The sequence below is a fragment of the Typha latifolia genome, chromosome 2 (assembly GCF_019914945.1).
Source record: "Typha latifolia isolate L0001 chromosome 2, TyphaL0001v2, whole genome shotgun sequence".
Classification (NCBI taxonomy): Eukaryota; Viridiplantae; Streptophyta; class Magnoliopsida; order Poales; family Typhaceae; genus Typha; species Typha latifolia.
In genome coordinates, this window is record NC_133087.1 from 14,954,352 (window position 1) to 14,972,233 (window position 17,882).

The following is a 17,882-nucleotide window of genomic DNA, read 5'->3' on the forward strand; positions in this document are numbered from 1 at the left end:
ATAGATGTCAAATGTAAATTAGGTAGTATATGCCCTGAGCCCATTTGAAGAAGAACCAAAGTAGATTTTATTTATAAGTCAAAAAGATACAGAAAGAAATATTGCACTGTTCTAGAAAGGAATTGTATATTGATATAGACTTGACGTCTTTGGAAAAGGAATTAACACTTCTGTAGTCACTGAATGTACCTCAAGATCTAAAAAGCTCATCTGAAGGTGAAAGAAATGAAAACTTCTCTCTCTCTCTCTCTCTCTCTCTCTCCATCTTTTGAAGTCCTCTATGATCCTTGGGTAAAATCAATGGGCCGAGAAGTGTTGAAAGTTTTCCCAAGTATTTGTCATCCAACTTAAAATTTATACATTTACATAACTTCCATGTATATTTTTTAAGTTTTAGGTGGCAGTTGGATGAGCTAATAAATACTATTTATAACCTAAATGAGTGCAGAAGTGTTGTGGCTCAAGTACTTACAACAAGGATGCATGCAACATTTTGAACAGGATAAGTAAACTAAATGGATGAGATGTGCTGTAGCCTCAGAGAAAAATGGTGATAAAATCAGAGAATCACCTAGAGGAAGCCGACATTCAATCCCTCAAGCAGACAAAATTTCCAGCAGCTTACTATTGCCAACCCACCAATGATACTAATTCCACTATTTCTGGTCAAGTAGTTGCAGCCACCACCAAGTTGACTCAGCAGATCAATAAACTAATCCTGGCACTCTGGCAGTCATAGGGCCCAAGAGGCAGAGAGACAGAAGAGAACAGATTGAGGCAGTACAAGATTACAAACAACAAATGAACATACAGTGTCAGCTCATAATTCTCAAATTATCCATACAAGCTTGGGAGAATCATTTCATTACATTTTCTTGGAAATGTGGAAATTTATCAAAAAAGAAAGCAGGAAAATCATCAAAAAGTACCATGGAAAACCAAAAAAGTGTAGGAATGTTGAAACTAGCAGGATTTGTATTACTTTTGGCTGAAACTTGTAAGTCAATTTTCAGCTGGTATATACAAAAGCTGAACATAAAACAAGAAAATGGTTATAATGGCCTGATATTCATCAAGACGTGTTAACTTGCCCACTGTAATTTTGACAATAAAGACAATATAAATGATGATAACTGAGTCACTTGAGCACTGGAGATATGTTATCAGAATAAAAAAAGGTGAGTTCTAGGGCTGTAAGTGATTGCGGAGAGCTGGACCTGGCTTGGAAAATTGACAACAACTATAACAGATGGCCCACTCAAGCCCCATATGGCAGCACAGATCTTGCTCATTCAATTCTCCGATGGTAAACATCAAGAACATAATTGTTCAACTGATCCCCAAATATCTTGGTAGAGAACTTCTGCATAACATGGCCTCGCGCATCCTTACCCATCGTTACCGCCAGATCAGGGTTATTTATCAGCGTTAACATCACCTTTGAGAACTCCACAGCTGAAGGATCACAGAGAAAGCCTGTAACTTCATTGATAACTGTCTCCACAGGGCCCCCACTATTGCATGCAATTACAGGCTTTTGTGCTGCCATAGCTTCAAGGGGAACAATACCAAAGTGTTCATCCTGCATAAGCAGAAAAGGAAATACCAATCTATATGTAAAACTTATGTTTCTTGTGAACGAGGAAAGAGTTCAAGCCCTGTAAAAGCTGATACCACATAAGGAAAATATATTCCATTTCCTTATGCACATTAAATTGGTAGTTGATTCACTAGCTCCCTGGCAGGCCACAATCCAGAGCTGGGAGAATTCAATTACTGTTAAATATCCAAAATCATTTCAAAATCTTTAATTTTCTCGCATCAGTAACGTCATGAAGAAATATGGGGTTTTGCTTCTAGTAGCAACATACTATTGGGTATTTTCAACATAAACAAAGGAAAGCATGTGTTTGTTTAGAATTCCTTGATTGAGGAACTCTCTAGTGAAATGGTCTGAGAATTTGCTACTCGTATACTAACTTTTTACAACGCTTTTAACGGGGAACTACTTGGTAAGAGCCTATGCAAAACAGAAATTTGAACATTTAGGTAATAGTCGATCTTGAAGAAAAGGAATATAGCAGCATGAAATGCATATAGCTACTACAATTTCCATTCAAGTACAATTTACCAACAATAGATAGGATCTACTGATGAAAATCCATATTGTATACCAAAATTAGCTGCTAAAGGCTGAAATGTATGACCAATAAATGCATTGACCTTCTGTCCACCGTAGAATGGGACTAACACTAATATCGGAAGCATAGGTCCAAGATAAAAAGGTGATGCAAATCTATTTCCCACAAGAAAAATATAGTATAAAAAACAGAATTACCTTTGGAGTATATATAACACAAAGACATTTGGAGAGAAGTTCGTTTCTTTCTTCTGTAGAGCATGATGTGACAAATTTAACTCGATCTGACACTCCTTCAATTTCTGCCAGCCTTTTAAGCTCATCTAGGTATTCAACGTTCTCTTTGAGGCGTTTATCAAAACCGCCTGCATAAGAAAACACAGTGACTTACAGACAAAGGGAAATGAGATCATCAGAAAGTTATATTATATATATAATTCATTATCCCACAATAACTATCCATCTCAATATCAATGTATGTTAAGAAAATGGTCATACAAAGATATAATATCTAATGTTCCTTTAACCTTCCCAGAAATAAGCAGACTATTCGTATAAACTTTTCTTTCTCTGAGAGAAGATCATTCGTACCAAACAAGGCTTGCATTGGATCTCAGTCCCAAATAATGAAATAACCATAACAAGAGGTTCAGGCAAAGAGAGATATGAAAGAAATATAACAGAAATATAGAAGTAATCACCTGCAACTATCAAGGTAGCCTCCAATAAATCATTACAAGGAGGGTTACTTTCAAAGGAATGGAGCAATGCAAATGCTGAAATTGCTAACTGAAGGTTCTTTTTTCTTTCAAATCGGTTAATTGAAAGGAAATTCAACCTGAAAAATGCAGGGAAGAAATTAAGATTCTTAAAAAACTTAAATGCAAAAAAACATAGTTTGTATCCTATATGTTACAGCTTCTGATAATTGTGTAACCGACGAGCCCTATAAGACATAAAGAGATATACAAGCATGCCAGTTACTTGTAAGCAGTAGGTGCATCAAACTGCTCCACATTGACTGCTGGATAAAGAATTGCAGGTTCAATTCCTCTCGAGTGAAGATGAGAGAAGGTGGTGGCAAACATAGATGCAGTGAACTTGCTGTTAACTAGAATCAAATCTGCCATACCTGAGAGTATGAATGTATAATTGTCAGGAGACCAGATGGAACGAAGTCCAAACTCGGAAATAAAGCATAACAATTAACAAGTAGAAGGTAGGCAGGGAAAAATGAGATTTGGATTGGGCCAGACCAGTAGTAGCTTCTTCGATCATGTCAATTGGCTTGCGGTAGCACCTTCTAAGCATAGTTGTATGTTGTGCGAGCAACATATCTGGAAAATGGCAGTAAAATACTATCTGCAAAGATGCACTACAATTCACATGGTTGTGTTTTCAATCTTCAATAAGATAAAAGAACATAATACAGTACCTTGGTTGACCTTTTCAATTTCATCAGGGGAATGACAACAGATACTTGGTCTGCCAGTATGATGTCAAACGAGGGCCACATAAATAGCACACACAACGCTACAAATATACAACGAAGATATGCACATACAGCATGGAAACAGTAGAAAATATGGCGAGGAAGGAAACCACCATAAACTGTAACTGGGAAAGGACCTGAACAAGCAATAAAACCTGTTATTATTACTACTTAACAGATCTGAAAACTACAATAAAAGAAAATTACATTAAAATATGCATAACTTACTATCTCGACCTACTTAGACAAAGAACTTCAAATACAAGCATATTAAAAGAGAATGCAAGTGATAACAATAAATAGTTGCATGCTCTTAGCGAAATGATGGAGCCCAGAAAGTTGAGTTCAGCAGCAACGTAAGAGTCCTGAAGTACTTTTTACCAGAAAAATATTTTTCCCACCCATCTATTGCTGATAAATTAAGATCCTGGAAGGTACTCCTAAAACTGTGCTGATTGTGCAGTCTCATTGTAACAAACTGAATAAACTCACCAGACACAGTCTCCTCAAAGCATCGAGTTTTATCGTGGTATGATGTGAAGACATGAACATCATGTCCATGGCCAGCAAGCTCAACTGCAGCATCAACAATCAATCTTTCTGCCCCACCTACAGAGGTCAACTGCATTGTTCATGCTAATGATAGAAATTTTAAAGTAATGTTAAATAACTAACAACAGAGATCATTAGTCATTCAATTATCTAAATATAAAGCTACTCATTTTGCGCTTCAACCAATGGTTTCTTAACGGAGTATAGAAAAATGGCATCGGTAATATTTACAAAGCTGCTCTGTTCAGAAACAAATTTGAAGGGAACTTTACATGACACTCCTACTAATGCCATTTCAAAAAGATATGTGAGTGAAAGACAGTATGACAAGGAAGATGAGAGATGAAGAAAATTTTCCAAAAATCCAAAAAAAGATTGTTAGTTCGAAAGCACAGTTTTCCTTAGTCAACTAATTTGACAATTCTACCGACAAAGAGTTCCAATTGAGGAATTTTGTTAACTAATAATTCCGAAAGCATTTACACATTAAAATTTGCGGATCACTGGAAAAAAAAAACTAATGGGCAAGAAACTACTCATAGATAACGGAATCGTCTAAAACCTATCTGATTTCTTATAGATAGTGAGAAAAAAAAATATAGCGGAGAGAGAGAGAGAGAGAGAGAGAGAGAGAGAGAGAGAGAGAGAGAGGGTGACCAATTCCGAGATCGGGATGGATGATTGCGATCTTTAGTTTGGGATCACTTCGCCTCTTCTCCATCCTTCGCGTCGTCGTCCACCTCCGAGAACTTTTGTTTTAGAATCGTTGTTCTAAAACCTAGACTGGCCTTCTTTAACGGGTCTCGTTCATAATGGATCGACGTCGATCCAATGTTTGATCCATTTATTATTCTAATCGATTTAATCCAAGTAAATTTCATTTAGCACTAATTAGTCCCGATTTGGTTGACTAGCTTGCCGATATTAGTTTTGTTTAAATGAATTATGGATTGGGAAAAATGCTGTTATCTCACATTTAGATTAAGTGACATATCACTCATAAGTCCCTTTAAAATATTTTGACATCATAGTTAAAATTGCATAATTTCATATAAATCTTTTTATAAAATTAACCCAAAATAAATGAGGTATTATAGATTCAAGTATGAGCGTTTGTGACATAAAATTTTATTGGATTTTCCTCTCGTAAATTGATCCACAATTTGCAAGGATAATGATGCATTACTTGTACATATTATCCTTGGGGCTTAAAAATTATTTGATTATGTTTGTTAATAACGGTTGTTATACTATTGACAAAACTAAGAACTTCTTATGTATGGAACATCATCTATTACTATGGAATGGAATGAGGCCATTAGAATTGTACTTATATCGTTAAAAGACTAGTGTAGTATGAGTAAAGTTGACGGTGAGATATATTCTTTTAACTTTTTTGTTATAAAATAACATGTAAGTGACCAATTTAAGTCCTCTAAAAATTATTTACTGAAAAGAGAGTAAAGTTGACGGTGAGATAGATCATTTGATATTGCTAAGGATGAGTTAAATTTTATAACTCAGAAGATCAATGCGTATAAAAGAAATAAGTGATGCACATAAAAATAAGTAATAATTTATGAAGTCTTTTAGTATAATTATTCTTATAATATATTCATTGTTAATTAGGACTTAAATGCAATTATCTGAATTATATGTTGAATAATATGCTGATAATTGTGATATAGGAAAAGTTTTCAATAGCAATTATGCGAGAAAACTCTTATTTTGCTGGAAAAAATAAAATCTAAATATTGGCTAATTATAACATGATAGCGGATTGCGGATCCAATTACAAACCCTAATTAACCGAATCAAGATCCGCGAAGTAATTATTCGCCGCTTCACGTCCTTTTTCGTAAATATCCCCGCCGCTTCGAAGGTCTTACGACCGAACTCAGCCAGCAACCCCACCCTATAGAAACCTCGCCAACGGCTAACCGAGACTTCTCCTTCTTCCCTTTCCCTGGGGATCCACTTCCTAAATCCTAAACCGTAAACCCTCGTGAGCAGCAAAGGAGAAGAAGAGGAGGAATGGGAATTCCGGCATTCTACCGGTGGCTCGTCGACCGGTACCCTCTCTCGGTCGTCAAAGTCCTCGAAGAAGCTCCAGAGGTCATCAATGGCGTCCAGGTCCCCGTCGACACTAGCTCGCCGAACCCCAACGGTTTCGAGTTCGATAATCTCTATCTCGATATGAATGGGATCATCCACCCTTGTTTCCACCCAGAAGACAAGGTTTATGATCTCTACGCTCTTCTGGTATTCTCTTGAAACATCTCGAGATTGTTGTTTTTTGATAGTTTTTGGGTTTTCATTTTCATGTTTAGCCTCCGCCAAGTTCGTACGACGAGGTTTACAAGGCGGTGTTTAAGTACATAGACCACATCTTCTCCTTGATCCGGCCAAGAAAGCTTCTTTTCATGGCAATTGGTGAGTTTGGAGCTCATTGGAGCTCAGAACTTGATTTTGAGATACATGTACAGGCTTTGTTTTGATTAACTTAGTGTATTATTAGATGGAGTTGCGCCGCGAGCGAAGATGAATCAACAGCGAGCGAGGAGGTTCAGGGCTGCTAAGGATGCGGCTGATGCGGTGAGTTTGGTGCTTTTTTTTTTTTTTTTGGTTTTTGACGTGGTAGTTTTGTTTGCATCCTTACTTGACAACGTAAGTGGAAAATGTCAGGCGGCAGAGGCAGAGAAGCTCATGAATGAGTTGGAGAAGGCATCCTATAGAATATCTCAGTCTGAGAAGCCTAGCAAGATGGATTCAAATGTTATCACACCTGGAACTGAGTTCATGGCCTCCTTATCTCTTGCTCTTCGATACTATATTCAACTAAGATTGAACAGCGATCCTGGATGGCGGAACATCAAGGTAAGTCTTGGTCAATTGTTCAGATGTGTATATCTTTTTAGCTTATTAAGTATAGTTTTATGAGTTTTAAGTGCTTGTGAAATTTTGAAGGTCATTCTTTCTGATGCCAATGTGCCGGGAGAGGGGGAGCACAAAATAGCATCATATATTCGTGCACAGAGGAATCTTCCTGGGTTTGATCCAAATACAAGGCACTGCTTGTATGGATTGGTAAAACCATCGCCTGTTGTTTTTCCCTCTTTCTTTTTATCTTCTTTCTTTCTTTTTTCCATATCTTTTTTCCCTTATCAGAAAAATCTAATATTTGTATAGGATGCTGACTTGATCATGCTTGCATTAGCAACACATGAGATTCATTTTTCTATTCTAAGGGAGGTGGGTACATTTTAGAGAAATTTGGAATTAGTGTTTTTGTCTGATGAATGATAGCTGATGTTGGGTTTACCTTTATTATTATGTAGGACGTTCGAGTTCCAAGGAAGAACGGAAACATTGCAAAGCTTAGTGTGAAAAGTAATTTTTCACATAAAAGAAAAGGACAGTTGGAGTTGGACCGAGAAGATAATCATAGCATGCTAAAAATAAAGTTTCAGGTTGATCACTTCATTATTTTTACTGACAGGGGTTATATGTCTGCTGATTTACAAATATGAGCCTCATCAATTGGACCAAGTCCGAAATTAATTTCACTCCGAGTTTAAGCACTGGCTGACTTGATTATGTTTGACTCAATTAGGCTCGATTCATATTTATTAATATATATTATACATAATAAATAAGTGTCATTTTTGTTACATGCTTGATTTGATTTTATAAAATGAAGACTTCTCAAGATTAAATTTTAGCTTGATTTAAGTTGGATTCAAGGTTGTTTCAAGTCAAACTTGATTCGAACTTGATTTGGGCTTGAATTAGGTTTGATTTGATATGGGCTTGAATCAGCTTATTGAGCAGCTCGAAATTGGCTAATGCTCAAAATGGGCTCGAATTATATCTAATCAATTCACAGTTGATGCATTGGCTTAGGCTCGAGACTAATTTCAAGGCAAGCTTGAACAAAGCTCTGCTTGATTACATCCCTAGTGCTATCAGATTGTTAGAGCATATGATATACATATGTTATTTTAGAATATGACTCTATAAACTTTATATTACTAAGTAAGCCATAACAACATAATATTTCAATACACTCTCCCAACTATACTATTTTTTCCTTCTATGTATCTGCAAGAGCATTGAAGTAGTTAAATTAGTTTTCACTTTCTTGACATTTTTATTTTACCTACCTTGTTCTTGCTTTTTTTTTTCTTCTTCCCAATGGAGCACTTTGTTACACTATTTTGTAGTGATCTCTGTCTGTTGTTTCCTATATGAAAGCCACTGCGATTCAACTAATTAAAAAGAAGTGTTCTCGAATAAATTGTAAGATAAAAACATAGAGAATTCAAGAATGATAAAAAGTAACTAAACTTTGACTTTGAAAGATCCAGACTTTTGTACTATTTGTTTGATTTAGTGTATCAGTGTCTTGCTCTTATGCTACCAGAATGTGCCTATGCCATTGATACTCGTGAATGAAGATTAATGGTCAATACAACTGACATTGGTTCTCCAACTGATTTTCATTTTGTCGCAGTTCCTCCACATTTGGATTCTGAGAGATTATTTAGAGCATGACCTACGAGTATCGAGTGCATCGCTAAAGATCGACTTTGAGCGCTTGATTGATGATTTTGTATTTATCTGTTTATTTGTTGGAAATGACTTTCTTCCTCACATTCCTTCCTTGGAAATTTCAGAGGTTTGCTATACATCTTCTCTCTGTTGTTTTCTTGTTATGTGAATATTATCTTGTAGTTTATCTATGTATTACCTGCTCGAACGCAAATGTGTACATATAATGTTCACTAGTGATTTATCCCTCTATTTGAAGGCTACACAAATTCTATTTAGATTTAAGTACATAAATCAATTATATGCAATCAGAATATCAGATACAAGGTAATTGACATATGAGATAGTTCTGGTTATGTTTCATCTATTTAGTGTATTTTGAAGGAAAGATGTGAGCTATATTTCATCTGGAAAAGCAATTGTATTTAAGACAAAGAAGACATCAGCAAGATTAGGAGAAGTTGGAAGGAGAAGAAATAAGATAGGAAAAGTAGAAAATAGGGAATTGAGAAGGCGGATTGAGATGCAAGTAGAAAAAAGAAGTGGTTGAAACAAATAATCTCTTGTTCTCATGTCGGCTTTTGGCTGCTTGGTGCTGCATGAAAAACAATGGTTTGGGGAGACTTACCTCAGATGCTATCTCTCCTGTTCAATCTTACCAGCAAAGAGGAAGGAAGTTCTATGGATTAACTGTAGCGTCTACAAGACTACAACTCCACATATGGTATTTTGGCTACACTTTGAGATACAGCATAATAGTGATTTTATAGGGCCTCATACACATGGATTTGTGGTCTCACAATTGTAGTTGCAGGCAGCTAAATGGCCCTGCAGTAAATCACTAAAGTCATAAAACGTTGCAGCAACATTGCATTCTTAGGGCCTACCCACATGCTAAACTGTTGTTGCAGGCAGCTAAGCAACCCACAATAAATCATTATAATCGTACAACCTTTTATCCTCCCTGGACTTAAATTCAAAGCTAGACCAGATGATAAGGCAATCCTAGTACATTCAAACCATATAATCTTTAAGGGCATTTTACATAATTTGACAAATTAAGACTCCGATGACTCAAATTTTGACTATCCTGAAAAATAGAAAGTAGACTCAATTACAATAGGCACCTCTTATGTTCATCCCATAAGTAGTTCCATAAGCATAAAAATGAAATTAACACAAGTTAGAGATTTGTTGGTATATATTCATATATTGATGCAGGGAGAACTGCTTTGATTTTTGATTGACTTCTGTAATTTGATTTGCACATCATTTTTTAGAAGTGCAACTAACCTTTTTTACGTTATCAATGCAGGGAGCGCTCGATCTACTTATGAATGTATACAGAAAGGAGTTCTCTAGCATGGGTGGTTACCTAACCAACTCTTTTGAGGTTTCTCATTGAATATCACTTTGATTGGTCAAACTTTTCCATTTAAATTAGTTTACAGGTGTTGAGACACGATCAACTAAGATCACATAAGGTGCTTGCTTGTTGGCCACTATTTGTAGTGGGTATTACCATTAGGTTCCATGGCTTCCACAATGAATGAAGAAGAGGAGCAATGTGAACTAGATTTTAAAACGTTAGATGCGAAACACAGGAAACTGCCTTTTAAATATTTCTCAGATTGCATCATTCAATAAATGATCTCAATATAGTGTTTGCAATCTTTATTTGCAATAGTGCATTAATTAATCATAATCAATACTGGTTGTCTGATACATGTTTCTTCTCATTCTAGTTTTTGGAAATTTCTTTTTAACTCTCTTAACTAGAAAAGAAGGTCCATGAAATTCACATGCGTTGCTGTAATACATAGGATACTTTTACGTGCATCCATATATTGTTCTCGTAACACGTCCCTTTAAATTTTAGTATTTCTATGTGCATAGAATTTGATCAGTTAGTATGCTTAATTTTGTTGTTTATTGTTATTTGAGGTGTAATTATAGGTCCTCCTTCCTGTTTCTGATTTTTTAGGTGGATTTGGCCCGTGTTGAGCATTTCCTCCAGGTAGTTGGATCTTGTGAAAGTGCCATTTTCCGAAGACGTATCCAGGTATCATCATACTGAACTTCAGATCGGAGGTATTTTACACTTGCATATTGATAATAAGAATTCTGAATAGGGCAATAACTTTACTACCTTGAAGGGGAAAGGTGGGATTTTACAGTTCCATGTTCTGTTTGTTACTATGCGGTGGAAAAGACAATATTATTCTTTAATTTAGTGAGAACTTGATGTAAAGCATGAATAATCTTGAACATGGAGAGAGCATGATGAAGAAGGTCCAGCAACTCTTTTGCATGGCCTATTGATTAATACCCCTTGTGTTTCTGGATTTGGCATCAATTCCTGAAAGTGAAAAGCAATGACAAACTGGCTGATGAATTTTCTGACATGATGAGGACTTTATGTTTACTTGTTATGGCATTGATCAGGTTGATAAGGAATTAAGGGATTCATGGATGTAATATTTGAGTCATTTAGCAGAAGTATTTCTATCCGTCATCATCACTCATGGCAAAACATAGTTGTTTTCTACTTTTCTGTATACTTCATTGAGGTGATGATATTTTCTGTTTTCCAGCGCATACTATATTTTTGTGGCTCAACTCAACATCTGTGTATCTCTTAGATGGACAGGAACTTGTACTCAGTTGCAACTAGGGATGCTAGGGGTGGTGTAGAATTTGGATTTGTCGACTCTATGTTGGGGAAATGCAGGCATCTCCATTGGGTGAGGAGCACATAGAAGAAGGTCAGGCCAAAAGGGGAATGATGTTGGTGGACAGTTTGACCAGATTAGGAAGTGTAGTAAAGATATTGGATCTGAAGACAAGGAAAGGAGGTAAAGTAGACAGAGCAAAGGGAGGCGGAGCAGAGGGAAGGAAAAAGATCATTGGAGATGAGGCAGATGGTTGTGAGGAGGTGTAGGTGACGATAAAGACTTGAATACTGATGTTGTTCTGGGATTTGAGTTAGGGGTTTAGAGGTTGGTGGTGTAACGCATAGATTCAAGTTTAGGAAGCTAGACTTGGCGTTGTTGCAGGAAATTCAACCTAGTCCACCTGGACATTTCTGGATTGGGCTCAGGTTGATCATTTGAAGATGTATCAGTGGCTCAACTTTTGGAATTTCGAGTCTCACTTACAGGATCAAATATAAGTGTGGGTGACTACATATTACATAATATCATCCTGAACTACCTGTTATCCATATGCTAGATGACACTCTCATGCATGCTACTTGTTATTAGTGCAAATGATTGTTCCTAATTGTGATAAATTTGTAGATTATGTCATAGATTTGATCTGTCTGATTTAGCTATAATGCTACATATTCTTCAAAAGAATGCGTTGTTATTCAGTTGCAGAAAGAAAGGGATATTCAATTTGGTGCAGCTTCAAGTATGACGAAGATTGAGCAAAAGAATGGATCTGTAAGTATTCTATTCTTTTCTATGACCATCTTTTCCTTGCACATTCAAGAATTTCATGCACTTTGAGGATAATCTAATTAACTAATGCTTTTCAGGTAAGATAATGTGTAATAAGTCATAATTTTAATGATTATTGAGGATGGTGACACCTTTTAATTCTAATTAGAGACCATGTTGATGAAGTTTTCTAATGCTAGCAGAGTTGGATGGAAAGCACTCAGGACTCCTCTAACTTGGTTTGTAGAGATTCCCCAAGTAATGGAGGATCTTGTAATCCAATGAAAAACCAGGTTTATTTTCTTTTCCATTGTGGGTTTGCAAGAACCTTTAATTGTAGAATATTAGTTGGTATTTATTTGAGCAGCTAAAGATGCATGAGGAAGTTTGGAAGGAAAGATACTATGCAGAGAAATTTGAAGTTAAGACTGAAGATGACCTTGTAAATTTGAGAAGGCATACGGTGAGCCTTTCTGTCATGAAATTCATATTTGTAACATTGAGCAGATATTAGGTAAATAATTTTTTGTACTCAACCATGTGCTGATCACCAATTGGTTTATGATCCATTCCCTTTATTAGAAGTATTTACATACTCAAGAAATTCACCAATGAAGTGTAACATTTGCCTTTCCTGATCTGCATTTACACTTCTATCTAAGCATAGAGGTTGGATGAAACCTTTTTTTGCTAACAAATCTATTAGAATATGAATACTCTTCTGCATGATTTCATATAGTTTCAATTTTTATTTATTGTTGCGTGCAGTATATAGTTGTGCACAGATACTTCATCTGCATACACATAACAAATATTTGTGCAAGCATGCACATATAAATATATGCATATGTACATACAGTTAGTGGTGTAAACAAGCCGAGCTTAAGCGAGCTGAGCCTAGCTCAGGCATGACGTGAAATTGATTGAAGTTTAACTCGAGTTAGGCTTGAGATCGAGATGAGCCTATATGGGCTCGGCTAGCTAAGATTACCAAGTTAGCTCGACTCGGCTTGAGCTGTCTAGGTTTTTCAAAAGTTTTATACCATATTTACTCGATAGTATAATAATACAACTTTTTGAGAGGTGGGTACATATCAAGATGATTCTTATCTCTTCATTTCCTGATGTGGGACTTAATACCGTTCAACCAATTTAAAAAGTTAATTTTTTATATGTAAAACCTAGGATTTGAACCTGAGTCATCTTTTTTGAGGTTGAAGTGCATTCACTACCATCTGTGCTACAATAAATTATTGTAAATTGTAAAACATAGAATATATCTTAATTATATATATTGAGCTAACTCGAGCTTGAGTGAGCCAAGCTTACGAACCTCGTGAGCTAGTGAGCTTCTTTGACAGCCCAAGTGCATATAATATGTATGCATGCAGATGTATACAGACACATACACAGAAAAATATACACTAATAGATGGACCAAAATCTTGGGGGCTGCACCTATTGATGTGTTAATGCATAACATATGTATATATGTTATTGCATTTTTATTGTTTGTCTAAAAAGCAGGATGATAGAATCATGGAGGCCATTACTTTGTGAAACAAGCATTTTAAAGGATGAGGCCGTTTATTTTCTCTGGTTTTCTTGTGAATTCTGGAACTTTTAGAAACCTATTAATGTATACTGGTGCATACAGATTGTTTTGGTTTCTCCTTGTGTTTGGAGCCAGAGTGGAACTCTTGAATACTAATATACATATGTTAAAGTGTAGGTCATGAAATATGTTGAAGGGATTTGCTGGTTCATGCACTATTACTACCAGGGAGTCTGCTCCTGGCAATGGTGTGTAAATATTTGTCTTCCTTATTTTCTTAATTCCTTTTCTTGTCTAATATTCAGTACTTTTCTTTACATGAAGTTCATTTATGGTTTCAAGTTTGTTATTTTCATGATTCATTATTGTTCACCTGTTAATGAAATTAAACCTATTATTTTAGGTTCTATCCATATCATTATGCACCTTTTGCTTCGGATTTTCTTGACTTGAGACAGTTAGAAATTCGATTTACACTTGGAGTTCCCTTTAAGCCATTTGACCAATTAATGGGCGTATTACCGGCTGCAAGGTTAGAGATGATTTAGTTTTTTGAAGTGAAATAGCTTTAGAGCATGATCTCATAGGTGATCCATGTTGCTACTTGCAGTGCACATGCATTGCCTTTGTCATACAGGAAACTGATGACAGATCCTTCCTCATCCATCATCAGTTTTTATCCATCTGGTTGGTTAACTCTTACACAATTAACTTCATCCTTTTGTTTACTTCTGCTCAGTGGTTTGACAATCTCATGCAGACTTTGAGCTTGACTTGAATGGCAAGCGTTTCTCCTGGCAGGTGATGGTCTTTTCCTGATAGTGACTTATATTTTCTTTTGGGTACATCATACTTCAATTTTTTCCGGTACTTAAAAGGAAGTACGTTGTTCGTACCATGGATAGATTTTGTATTCCATACAATAGCCAATATGGACATGTCTAGAGTATGGAAGCACCTATGGTTCCTAGGATTAAATCAAATGAGTTTTACTGATCTTTAGAACACGTACAATCAGTACAGTCCTCAGCATGCAATTCATAATGGAGAACAAGGTTCATGTTGCATGAAATCATGAAGACCTCTCTGTGGCCTTTAAGATCGTAACATCTTTGAAAAAAAGAGTTTCTATGCATTCAGTTTCTTGCAACTTTCAGTATATTATTATTTCTTGATGTTCATCTTTAGAAGAACTCTAGCTGAGGGTGATGATTCTGTTTGTAAATGGTCCTCTGTAGTATTATGTAGTTTCTGCCCACATATAGGTTTGTGCTACGCACTTTTGTCGTACTATATTTTAAAGAATCAAGATGACCTAAGGTTTTTTTTCTTGATTATGCTCTGATAATTACAATATGTCCCTATCATAAGTGGGCTCTATTCAATTCTGAGAAGCAAAAGTCAACCTCATAATGTTACATGAGACAGCTTTTCAGAAGATTTTATTGGAAGTTGATTTATCATATGGCCTGTCTAGAATTGAAGGTGAACCCTTTTCATTTCCCAGTTGAAATTGTTGGAATTTGCAGGAATTATAATATCCATATGAGCTCGTATTGAGTATACTGTGACATCCTTAAGCTTTATCATGGTTGAATTTTTGTTTTTGTTTGTCATTTGAGTAAGGTATTATATAGATTCACTTGTGTTCATTTCTTGATGGTCAGGCTGTATGTAAACTACCTTTTGTTGAGGAATCTCACCTTCTGCAAGAAATTGAAAAAGTGGAACACACTTTGACGGTAATGATTTATTGATTTATATATCATGCATGTGATCCATTGATCTCTTGCCTTTGGTCTAACTTTCCACTCTGTAGGATGATGAGAAACAGAGAAACAAGTGTGCATTTGATGTTCTGTTTTTTCATATCTCACACCCCTTAGCTTCAAAGATTATTACATTTTACATGAGGAAAAGGGATCATCCAAAATTATCGAAGGTCAAACTTAAAAAGAAGCTTGATGCAAAAGTCAGGTTTGTGATGAATATTTTGGTTGCACCAGAGAACTGGAAACTCATTTGTTGTGATAAATATTGGGCCGTTGCAAATAAATATCACACACGTATGCATGTATGTATTACTCTTGTTTGGCCTACCAGTCATTTCATTCCTGTATAATCCCTATTTTGAAAAGCAGTAACTCGTGACTTCACCACTAGTTGCTAACTTTCATAAACTGTGCAGTGTGCACCGGCAACTTCATTTCTTTTTTTAGAAGATTCACTAAGATATATGGACTAATGCCTCATACTTCTGTGACTATGTTTTAAAGAAATCAAGTTAATCAAAGGTTGTCCTCCATTTTCTTGATTATTAACTTGTGATCACCATTAGTTGCTAAATTTATTTACTGTGTACCATGTACCAACTGCTATTTTTATTCATTAAAATATATAGGTTAAGGTCTCATAGTTCTATGGTACTATGTTTAATGAAATCAAGATAGCAAAGGCAGTTTTCCATTTTCTTGATTATGCTCTAATAAATATAATGTTTTTCTTGTCATAAATGATATGTAATATTTTCCCATATCTAGAATACTATCTTCTTTACCTCTGTATATTGCTGTAGCTGTTGTCTACTTCTTTTTCCTTTTTTTCTTTGCGTGTGTTTGTGGGTTTGCTCTTTCTAGATGTTGGTTATCTAACAGGCTAAAAGGATATTCTGGTTGATTGTTATTGAACTTCATATAATGGATAGTTAAATTCTGTCACAATGGTGATCATTACTTATGGATATGAGCTTATGGAATGTTCATTACCTGCAGTGCTGGAATGAATGGGTACATGTACATTTCTGACAAGACTGTGTGCTCATCAGAAGTATATTCGCCGGTCGAGGGCATGGAGATGATAAGAGAAAATAAAACCATGTATGTCTCCTTATCCTGTCCCTTTTGCACGTCGAGTGTATCAAAAATTTATCATGAACAGAAAGAGCACAGATGTTCTGCAAATAACGAGAGGTGTTGATTAGCAAGAACCATTTTATCCTAGTCTAGTGTCCTATATTATTGAGAGAAAGGAGGATCATCATTTACCCTTCCAAATTAATATATTCATACTGTGACAGATTTGTGTACTACAAAGGACCTCCTATCCAGATGCACATTCCTAGAGTACCAAATGGAGCAACTTTACGTACGAAGGTATATATTGTCACTCTTTTACGGAGCTGCTTCCATTCCCATATGGCCGGAGGGTTCATAAGTATGTCCTTTTCATGATTCCACAGTTGATTTCCAAGAAAGATGTGCTACCGCCGCCCATATTGTGGCATAAGAGATCAACAGTACAGAGGCATATGTATTCCGAAAGGTGAGTCCTCACTACCTTAGTGATCTATCTTCCTACTTAGAGTCGATATGCATTGTTTAATCTCCCTTATATATCATCTACTGTTGCTTTCTTCATAATTGATGACTTGTGTTCTTGTGATGAGTATACAGACCTATTATCTAATTCCATAACCTGTTCTCATCTATCAAAGTTAGCCCCTTCTTGTATCAAATTATTATCATGAAAAGAAGCAAGAAAGCAAAGCTGACGCACTTGATGACCTTGCTATTGATGGTTCATGTCACAGGCAAAAGATTGCAAAACAAGAGAGCAACCACAAGAATAACTTCCTAGGGAAAAGGAAGCGCATGGATCTCCAGAATGGAAAAAGGAGGCCCATCAAGCAAGAGAGAAACCATGAGAGTTATACCAATGGTAGCAACCTAGGGAAAAGGAAATACAGGGGCCATGGTGGCAGAGGCAGGAAGACTAGAAGTAAATACAAGAGGAAACAGCACTAGAACTTTATCAGTTGCTTTTCTTTGTTCTTTATTTTAGGTAATTTAATCTTAGTCTAGGGATTAATTCGGCTTCCTAGCCTTTGTTGCTCTTGCTTATTGTGTAGTCTCAACAATTTTTTTAACAAAATAATGAATTATTGGAAGAGAAAAACTAAGCTAAATGGAAGCATTCAAGTTGGTTTTTGGAGTCGGCACCTTCCCTCTTCCTGGTAATATATGAGGTGGAATTTTTCTTCATTTAGATTGCTCAGGTTTCATCAATAGATTGGTTTCTTATTTGATACCTGAAAACTTTCAGGAGCTTGATGATTAATGGCATTGCTAGTCTTGCATTTTCAACCTTTTTC

At 35.9% G+C, this 17,882-nt stretch overlaps 2 protein-coding genes across 4 annotated transcripts; one reads left to right on the forward strand and one right to left on the reverse strand.

Moving 5' to 3' along the window:
- Positions 1-947: 947 nt before the first annotated feature.
- Positions 948-4,968, reverse strand: LOC140782981 (uncharacterized). The gene is made up of 8 exons (XM_073129901.1): positions 4,842-4,968; positions 4,125-4,241; positions 3,576-3,769; positions 3,397-3,502; positions 3,125-3,272; positions 2,842-2,978; positions 2,339-2,505; positions 948-1,582 (listed from the first exon to the last, which is right to left on the reverse strand). Exons 1-8 carry the CDS (start codon positions 4,903-4,905, stop codon positions 1,289-1,291), a joined length of 1,227 nt encoding a protein of 408 aa, XP_072986002.1. The 5' UTR covers positions 4,906-4,968; the 3' UTR covers positions 948-1,288.
- Positions 4,969-6,071: 1,103 nt separating this feature from the next.
- Positions 6,072-17,729, forward strand: LOC140782438 (5'-3' exoribonuclease 4-like). Of its 3 annotated transcripts, none has more exons than XR_012107875.1 (23): positions 6,072-6,422; positions 6,515-6,617; positions 6,703-6,779; positions 6,870-7,061; positions 7,152-7,271; positions 7,374-7,436; positions 7,523-7,654; positions 8,698-8,862; positions 10,051-10,128; positions 10,720-10,797; positions 12,110-12,181; positions 12,382-12,471; positions 12,546-12,641; positions 13,910-13,980; positions 14,136-14,264; positions 14,343-14,419; positions 14,493-14,533; positions 15,400-15,474; positions 15,552-15,806; positions 16,504-16,608; positions 16,809-16,884; positions 16,971-17,053; positions 17,322-17,729. XR_012107875.1 is itself a non-coding variant. In XM_073128992.1 (23 exons), exons 1-23 carry the CDS (start codon positions 6,219-6,221, stop codon positions 17,533-17,535), a joined length of 2,499 nt encoding a protein of 832 aa, XP_072985093.1. In that variant the 5' UTR covers positions 6,072-6,218; the 3' UTR covers positions 17,536-17,729. The 3 variants fall into 3 exon arrangements, 2 of the variants coding, with proteins under 2 accessions (XP_072985093.1, XP_072985094.1); XM_073128992.1 differs by having other exon boundaries at positions 15,552-15,709; XM_073128993.1 differs by having other exon boundaries at positions 12,552-12,641; positions 15,552-15,709.
- Positions 17,730-17,882: the final 153 nt, after the last annotated feature.

What these genes read in the sequence shown, in the direction of transcription:
- LOC140782981 (XM_073129901.1), bottom strand. Translation starts at nt 4,905, where the DNA reads ATGGAGAAGAGGCGAAGTGATCCCAAACTAAAGATCGCAATCATCCAT. An exon ending in CTTTGAGGAGACTGTGTCTG is followed by an intron (nt 3,770 to 4,124) that starts GTGAGTTTATTC and finishes TTGCTTGTTCAG; the next exon opens with GTCCTTTCCCAGTTACAGTT. An exon ending in GTGTTATATATACTCCAAAG is followed by an intron (nt 1,583 to 2,338) that starts GTAATTCTGTTT and finishes CTGCTTATGCAG; the next exon opens with GATGAACACTTTGGTATTGT.
- LOC140782438 (XM_073128992.1), top strand. Translation starts at nt 6,219, where the DNA reads ATGGGAATTCCGGCATTCTACCGGTGGCTCGTCGACCGGTACCCTCTC. An exon ending in GCTTCTTTTCATGGCAATTG is followed by an intron (nt 6,618 to 6,702) that starts GTGAGTTTGGAG and finishes GTGTATTATTAG; the next exon opens with ATGGAGTTGCGCCGCGAGCG. An exon ending in TAAATTTGAGAAGGCATACG is followed by an intron (nt 12,642 to 13,909) that starts GTGAGCCTTTCT and finishes GTTAAAGTGTAG; the next exon opens with GTCATGAAATATGTTGAAGG.